General features: G+C 36.7%; 1 protein-coding gene across 1 annotated transcript; it reads left to right on the top strand.

The window, feature by feature from the left end:
- Window positions 1-1,080: 1,080 nt before the first annotated feature.
- On the top strand, window positions 1,081-7,874 carry LOC102624243 (pleiotropic drug resistance protein 1-like). The gene is made up of 24 exons (XM_006465348.4): window positions 1,081-1,524; window positions 1,647-1,767; window positions 1,863-1,951; window positions 2,065-2,149; window positions 2,247-2,406; window positions 2,477-2,553; window positions 2,662-2,715; window positions 2,813-2,903; window positions 2,989-3,290; window positions 3,456-3,737; window positions 3,815-4,131; window positions 4,214-4,374; window positions 4,462-4,565; window positions 4,645-4,801; window positions 4,880-4,972; window positions 5,063-5,214; window positions 5,328-5,660; window positions 5,772-6,062; window positions 6,148-6,231; window positions 6,350-6,483; window positions 6,577-6,804; window positions 6,907-7,078; window positions 7,164-7,418; window positions 7,529-7,874. The coding sequence occupies exons 1-24, from the start codon at window positions 1,187-1,189 to the stop codon at window positions 7,784-7,786; spliced, it is 4,338 nt and encodes a 1,445-aa protein (XP_006465411.2). The 5' UTR covers window positions 1,081-1,186; the 3' UTR covers window positions 7,787-7,874.
- Window positions 7,875-8,227: the final 353 nt, after the last annotated feature.

The raw sequence follows: 8,227 nt of genomic DNA, 5'->3' as shown, positions 1-8,227 counted from the left end.
CCAGATATACCACCTAACTACCTCACTGTTCAGAAAGGAATTAGAAGATTAATTAAAAAAAAATTGCTTGGAGAAAGGTTATTGGTTACTTTGGTGGATTGTAATTTTCTTTAACTAATTATTTTGAGGCATATTATGAGTGAAAATTAAAGTCTCTGCTGTGAATAGGTTTCAAATCTTTAAATCTCTTAACTTTCGTCTAATTTAAGAGGTTTTATCTACTTATACTCACAAATAAACTAAAATATAAGTGGTTGTAATTAAATAAAGATATCAAATAACAATTGTTTTTGTTCATAATGCATATTCATTTTATTATTCTTATTATTATAAAACGACTGGCCTGAATATTTGTTGTAAACCGAAATGCTTGTGTAGACAACAATAACTCGGGCTTAATTAATTAAACAAGACACGTCACGCTAATTGAAAAGAGTCAATAAGAATGACTAAATTCTAATTAGAATCAAGAGTAATTAACAGAAAGGTATTGATGACAGTTATTAGATTCTAATAGAACCCAGCACATCACCTGCACACTGTAACACATTTTGCTTTGGCAAATGGCAAAGTTGAAAAATTTAATTACTTACTAATCATTCGTATAAAAACAACCATCAATTATATTTTGCTTTAGAATAAATGAATTGGAAAGGACAATGGTAGGCACAGTAATCCACTGTTCGATGGTCAGATTTTTTTCATATGTTTCTTGATTTTTTAACATGTGACGGTATCCGACGCATGGTACCTTTAAGGTATCATAATTAGACAGTCAGATAATTTCACAGCCGCAAATATTTTGAAATAAATAATATTATACAAACTAGCTTAACATATTATAACTGTCTGAATTACGAACATCATAGAACATTCATATAATTTATTTAAATCGTTTATAATTTTAATGTGGCATCACAATCGTTAGAAAAAGTTGTATTTTTGGCCCTTGAACTATTCATCTATTAATTATTCACCGTCCCTCTCGACACTTGAAATTAATCGAACCGACATGGAACTTCCAACTTCTTGATAACGACCCATTTTCCCTGCTAAGCTATATAGCTCTTGCTCATCAATGTTTGAACATAGTATTGAGCCGTGTTGCCTTGCTTTTACGTGGCTTCATTAAACAATACCCATCCGTGTTCTTTGATCGTCTTTGAGTTATACATATTTGTATGTAATGGAGAGTGGTAACAAAGTTTACAAAGCCAGTAATAGTTTACGTATAGGAAGCACTTCTATATGGAGAAGCAACTCTGCCACTTTGGGTGCATTTTCAATGTCTTCAAGAGGGGAAGAAGATGACGAGGAAGCTCTAAAATGGGCTGCTCTTGAGAAATTGCCTACTTATAATCGTTTGAAGAAAGGGATATTAACCAGTTCAAGAGGTGAAGCTAATGAAGTCGATGTATGCAATCTTGGACCACAAGAAAGGCAGAGGTTAATTGATAAGTTGGTCAAAGTTGCTGATGTTGATAATGAAGAGTTCTTGTTGAAGCTCAAGAACCGGATTGATAGGTAACATTTTTCTTTATGCATCAACGCATGATGCATCTGCATGTGTGCTTTGATTTAACTTATATATGATTTTTTTTTTAATGTTCCTTTTTTTTTTTTATTCTCCTCTTGGATTTTGTTAGAGTTGGAATTAGCCTACCCACAATTGAAGTTCGATTTGAGCATTTGAATGTTGAAGCAGAAGCATATGTAGGAAGTAGAGCCTTGCCAACATTCTTTAACTTCTGTGCCAATATAATTGAGGTACGCACCAGAAAAACTGAATAAATTTTGCATAGAAATAGTTATCTTTTGTTAATATTCCTTCTCAAGTTCTAACAATCTGTATATGTTTGAAGGGTTTCTTGAACTCTGTTAACATCCTCCCAAGTAGAAAGAAACATTTAACAATTCTCAAGGATGTCAGTGGAATTATAAGGCCAGGCAGGTAAGAATTTAGAACTGAAATAGTGTTGTTATTTATTTGTTTATCCTTCATAGCAAGTTTGGAATATTTGGGCAGTCTTCAATTTCTTATCTTATTCTTTTTTTCTGTTACAGAATGACATTACTTTTGGGTCCTCCAGCTTCTGGAAAGACCACACTTCTGTTGGCTTTGGCTGGGAAGCTTGATTCTAGTCTCAGGGTGATTATATAGATGAAATCTCTATATTAGCATCAAGCATTAGTAGTTCACACTTTGATTTTATCTCTAATTGGAGAATCAAAACCTCTTCTTGTAGGTTTCTGGCAGGGTGACATACAACGGGCACGACATGGATGAATTTGTGCCTCAGAGAACAGCTGCTTATATCAGTCAACACGATAATCATATCGGTGAAATGACTGTGAGGGAAACCTTGGCCTTCTCTGCTAGATGCCAGGGGGTTGGATCCCGTTATGGTACGTTTGATAGTTTTTCTATTTTGTTTTCCCTTCAACTGTAAGACTCATTGATTTTTGGGAAATGCAGAAATGTTATCGGAGTTGTCCAGGAGAGAGAAGGCGGCAGGTATTAAGCCTGATCCTGATATTGATGTTTTCATGAAGGTAAGAGAAGCTGAATGTTGTTTAAAGATGTGTAGCATATAACAAACTTCACTCCAATCCCAGTTTGATCGAGCTTCTTATATGTCATTGTCAATTCTCATGCCATAGGCAGCAGCAACAGAAGGCCAAGAAGCCAGCGTGGTCACTGATTATATTCTGAAGGTAACATCATTATGAACCGCTCTATACTTGTGTTTTACTGTCAAAAACAAGTAATGTAGTTTCACTATTTTGATCAAGTTTCATCATAAATTTACAGATTCTAGGCCTGGATGTCTGTGCCGATACCATGGTAGGCGATGAGATGTTAAGAGGCATATCAGGAGGACAAAAGAAGCGTGTTACAACGGGTAAATGCCGAAACTCATCTGTTTATATTAATTCCACAGAAAGATTAATTCAAGCTTACGGTAATTTTTAATGGTTGAATTATAGGTGAAATGATGGTTGGACCAGCACAAGCACTGTTCATGGATGAGATATCTACTGGTTTGGACAGCTCTACAACTTTCCAAATTGTGAATTCTCTTAGGCAATCCATTCACATCCTTAAGGGAACCACTCTGATATCTCTCCTACAGCCAGCACCAGAAACTTATGATTTATTTGATGACATTATCCTAATATCTGATGGCCAGATTGTGTATCAGGGTCCCCGTGAACATGTACTAGAGTTTTTTAAATTCATGGGCTTTGAATGTCCGAAAAGAAAAGGCGTTGCTGATTTCTTGCAAGAAGTATGTTCTTGTAGAGCTCTTTTCTCTAGTTTTTCAATAACATAAAAAAGAGAGTTTTGACTTTAAGATGAGCTTTTTCTCTAAGTTTTATCAATAAGAACCACAACATGGAAGTAAGATGAGAAACTTCAAATTGAATCTCCATGAATAATGAATATGTTGCAGGTAACATCAAGGAAAGATCAGGAGCAGTATTGGGTGCATAAAGAGGAACCTTACAGGTTTGTCACAGTCAAGGAATTCGCTGATGCATTCCAAGTCTTCTACATGGGACAGAAAGTTGGTGATGAGCTTCGTATTCCATTTGATAAAAGGAAGAGCCACCGAGCTGCTTTGACGACCAAAATCTATGGCGTTAGCAAAAAGGAGTTGTTGAAAGCTTGCATGTCTAGAGAACTTTTGCTGATGAAGAGGAACTCATTTGTTTATATCTTCAAGCTGTGTCAAGTAATGACTTTACCTTGAAATTACTTTAATCTTTTCTTAGAAGTGATAATGATATATTGATATTTCCCTGGTTCTAGCTTACAATTATGGGATTGGTTGCTATGACACTATTCTTCAGAACGAAGATGCACCGAGATTCAATAACTGATGGAGTGATTTACACTGGTGCCTTGTTCTTCATTGTTCTTATGATCATGTTCAATGGAATGGCAGAGATTCCTATGACCATTGCAAAGCTTCCCATTTTTTATAAGCAAAGAGACCTCCGATTCTATCCTTCATGGGCATATGCTCTTTCCACATGGATCCTCAAGATCCCTATCTCATATATAGAGGTTGCTGTTTGGGTTTTCTTAACATATTATGTAATTGGTTTTGATCCCAATGTCGGAAGGTACGAAGATAACAATAAAGTGCCAAACATTAACAGGAACCATTAATTCGACAATTTCACAAGTTGATTATTCTTGCTGCAGGTTGTTTAGGCAGTATTTGCTGCTCTTGTTTCTTAACCAGATGGCTTCTGCATTGTTCCGGTTAATTGCAGCAACAGGCAGGAACATAGTTGTTGCTAATACATTTGGTTCATTTGCATTGCTCCTGCTTTTTGTACTAGGTGGATTTGTCCTTTCACGAGGTATACAAAGTAAAAAAAAAATTTCAAATATGATCTTTTTTCTTGAAGTTTAAATTAAATTCTTATATTTCTTGTTTAATAATGCAGAGGACATAAAACAATGGTGGATATGGGCTTACTGGTGTTCACCTTTGATGTATGCACAGAATGCAATAGTGGTTAATGAGTTCCTTGGTAATAGTTGGAGAAAGGTAATGCCTTTAATAGGCCTTGTGTTAATGTATTTATATCCGAATAACATGCTGATATCTGGACTTCTTTGACATGAAGGTTTTGCCAAACACAACCGAACCACTGGGAGTTCAAGTTTTGAAATCTCGTGGGTTCTTCACAGATGCTTATTGGTATTGGCTAGGATTGGGGGCTCTGGCTGGTTTTATACTGCTGTTCAACTTTGGTTTCACTCTGGCTCTAAGTTTCCTCAACCGTCTGTATCCTTATCATCTTCAGCTTAGTTTTCCTAAAGTGGGCAATTCTGATATAATTTTTGCGTATATATGTGCAGCATTTGGCAAGAATCAGGCAGTTATATCACAGGAATCTCAAAGTAATGAGCATGATAACAGAACTGGAGGAACCATTCAGTTATCAACCAGTGGTAGGTCTAGTGACAAAAGTCACCCAAGTGAAAGCTCGTTTGAAAGCTTTTTGTATGTTTTGATATAAACTAATTTCTGTTGACATGCAGAGATTGGTCATGACATTATGAGCACGTATTCCTCATCACTGATAGAAGCAGAAGTCAAGGCCAATCATCACAAGAAAAGAGGAATGGTTCTTCCTTTTAAACCCCATTCCATCACCTTTGATGAAATTGCATACTCAGTTGACATGCCACAGGTAACAATAATTTTCAAACCTTAGCTGTGCATGCATTTAAAAAGTTGAATGACATCTTCATTGTATAAAACGTAGTCCTCAAATTAGAATCAACCTGTTTTTTAACTTTGCAGGAAATGATGCGTCCAGGTGTTCTTGAAGACAAATTGGTGCTTCTGAATGGTGTGAGTGGTGCTTTCAGGCCGGGTGTTCTTACAGCTCTGATGGGTGTTAGTGGTGCTGGCAAAACCACTTTGATGGATGTGTTGGCTGGTAGGAAAACAGGTGGATATATTAGTGGGAGCATCATGATATCTGGGTACCCAAAGAAGCAAGAAACATTCGCTCGCATTTCAGGATACTGTGAGCAAAATGACATCCACTCTCCTAATGTTACTGTATATGAGTCCTTGCTCTACTCGGCCTGGCTCCGTTTACCCCTTGAAGTTGATTCTCCAACCCGAAAGGTTGGTGATGAAATCCGAAGTGAATCAGTTTTATTTTCACTACTACTACGGCCACTGAAATCTGAAAAGTTTAGATGTATCCTTGACCATATTTTTCACAATGGTTTGCAGATGTTTATTGAGGAAGTCATGGAGCTTGTGGAATTGAACCCATTGAGGCAAGCACTGGTTGGTTTGCCTGGTGTAAGTGGTTTGTCAACAGAACAGCGCAAGAGGCTTACCATTGCAGTTGAGCTAGTGGCAAACCCCTCCATCATCTTTATGGATGAGCCAACTTCAGGTCTAGATGCAAGAGCTGCTGCGATTGTTATGAGAACTGTTAGGAACACAGTGGACACAGGAAGAACAGTAGTGTGCACCATCCATCAGCCAAGCATTGACATAGTTGAAGCTTTTGACGAGGTGAGAAGAGTCAGTAGTTGATCAATAGAGTTAATGTTTTTCTCTTCTGGTGATGTAATTATGATTGTTTAACTTGGCATTGCAGCTGTTCCTGCTGAAGCGTGGAGGCCAAGAAATATATGTTGGGCCACTGGGTCGCCATTCTAGTCATCTTATCAAGTATTTCGAAGTATGAAACATTTTCATTTTACAGACAATGGAAACTTAATTTCAAATTACATTATGAAGAGAATTACTTCAAATAAATTATGAAGCTAGCTAATGCAAGTGGATTTCTTTTTATGAAGGGCATTCGAGGAGTTTGTAAAATCAAAGATGGTTATAATCCAGCAACTTGGATGTTGGAAGTTACTGCTCCATCCCAAGAAACAGCTTTGGGGATTGATTTTGCCGATATTTACAAAAGTTCAGAACTCTACAGGTTGGTTCAGAACTCGACAGCTAGAATCCATCCAACGAAATGCTAGTGTGTTTGTTTTTTTCCAAAATTTCTGATGCATGTCTTATGCTTCAGGAGAAACAAAGCACTGATCAAAGATATAAGCAAGCCTGCTCCTGGTTCAAAGGATCTCCATTTCGCTACTCAGTACGCACAGTCATTTTTCACCCAATGTATGGCTTGCTTATGGAAACAACATTGGTCGTACTGGCGTAATCCACCATACAGTGCTGTTAGATTTCTGTTTACGACCATCATAGCCTTGGCATTTGGGACAATGTTCTGGGACATGGGTACCAAAACGTGAGTTAAAATTTGCAAATTGAAGCAGTATAGTTAATTGCCATTCCTAGCCTTTTAGTTTATCTACCTCTTAATCTTAAATTTTGACATTTCAACTTACAGGAAAAAGCAACAAGATCTGTTTAATGCAATGGGTTCCATGTATACTGCTGTTCTCTTCCTTGGTGTCCAAAATGCTGCATCTGTGCAGCCAGTAGTTTCTATTGAAAGAACAGTCTTCTACCGAGAAAGAGCAGCTGGGATGTACTCAGCCTTGCCATATGCTTTTGCACAAGTAATTTGTCTGACAAATGACATACTTGAAATAATTTTTAGAATTCTTTGTGTCTTTTTACTGAACTTTTTTATATTTTGTGCAGGCACTTATTGAGATTCCTTATATATTTGTTCAATCTGTCACATATGGTGTTATAGTCTATGCAATGATTGGATTTGAATGGACTGCCGCAAAGTTCCTTTGGTATCAATTCTTCATGTTCTTCACTTTATTGTACTTCACCTACTATGGCATGATGGCTGTAGCCATGACACCAAACCACCACATTTCTGGCATCGTAGCGTTTGCATTCTATGGCTTATGGAATGTCTTTTCTGGGTTCATAATCCCAAGAACAGTAAGTATCAGCTAGTCATCACTAATAAATAAAGATGCTACATTACCACAGCTTATGCAATCTTGAATGCCTAATTCTTTCCTTTCATCTTTCAACTTGCTCCGTAACAGAGGATTCCGATATGGTGGAGATGGTACTACTGGGCATGTCCAGTTTCTTGGACACTCTACGGCTTGGTGGCTTCCCAATTTGGAGATATACAAGACAGGCTCGAGTCTGGTGAAACAGTGGAACAATTTTTGAGAAGTTTTTTTGGTTTTAAACATGATTTTCTGGGAGTTGTTGCAGCTGTTGTTTTTGCATTCCCAGTGCTCTTTGCACTCATCTTTGCCGTAGGCATTAAGGTATTTAATTTCCAGAAACGATAGAAGTTTTGTTAAATTTACACCATTTTGACATATTTAGTGCACGCATGTAATATATATATATTTTTAAGAGAATTCAAATTTTGTAAGACATATTGAGCCCTTATTCGTGTGTTAATTAACTGAAGTAACTTGAACTCCAAATTTATTTAATGTGAAGCCGAAAGAGGTGCTTAATTTATTAACGTACCTCTTTGGGCCGGCTCTGTAATTGAGATTAAAAAGGATGGTTTGTAAGGCAATCATATCAAATTTCTTGATATTTTAATAAAATTCAAAGACGATTCACTGTAATATCTTGTCCCCTCTAGGTTTCAAAAACTTTTAAAATGAAAAAAAAAATGTAAAATTATTGTTGAACTAATTATAAGATATGCATAAGCTCAATATAGATTGTGGCTTAAAACACAATTTGTTACCATTATTTCAAAAAGCTTGTTGCAG

Source organism: Citrus sinensis, chromosome 7 (genome assembly GCF_022201045.2).
Source record: "Citrus sinensis cultivar Valencia sweet orange chromosome 7, DVS_A1.0, whole genome shotgun sequence".
NCBI classification, from domain to species: Eukaryota; Viridiplantae; Streptophyta; class Magnoliopsida; order Sapindales; family Rutaceae; genus Citrus; species Citrus sinensis.
The sequence above is the reverse complement of the archived record's forward strand: the minus strand, read 5'-3'. Positions and strand labels throughout refer to the sequence as shown.

Bases quoted from the DNA above. Each gene is read 5' to 3' on its own strand.
- LOC102624243 (XM_006465348.4), top strand. From the start codon at position 1,187: ATGGAGAGTGGTAACAAAGTTTACAAAGCCAGTAATAGTTTACGTATA. The intron at 4,566-4,644 runs GTAATGCCTTTA...TTTGACATGAAG, and splicing joins TTGGTAATAGTTGGAGAAAG to GTTTTGCCAAACACAACCGA. The intron at 5,661-5,771 runs GTTGGTGATGAA...AATGGTTTGCAG, and splicing joins TTGATTCTCCAACCCGAAAG to ATGTTTATTGAGGAAGTCAT.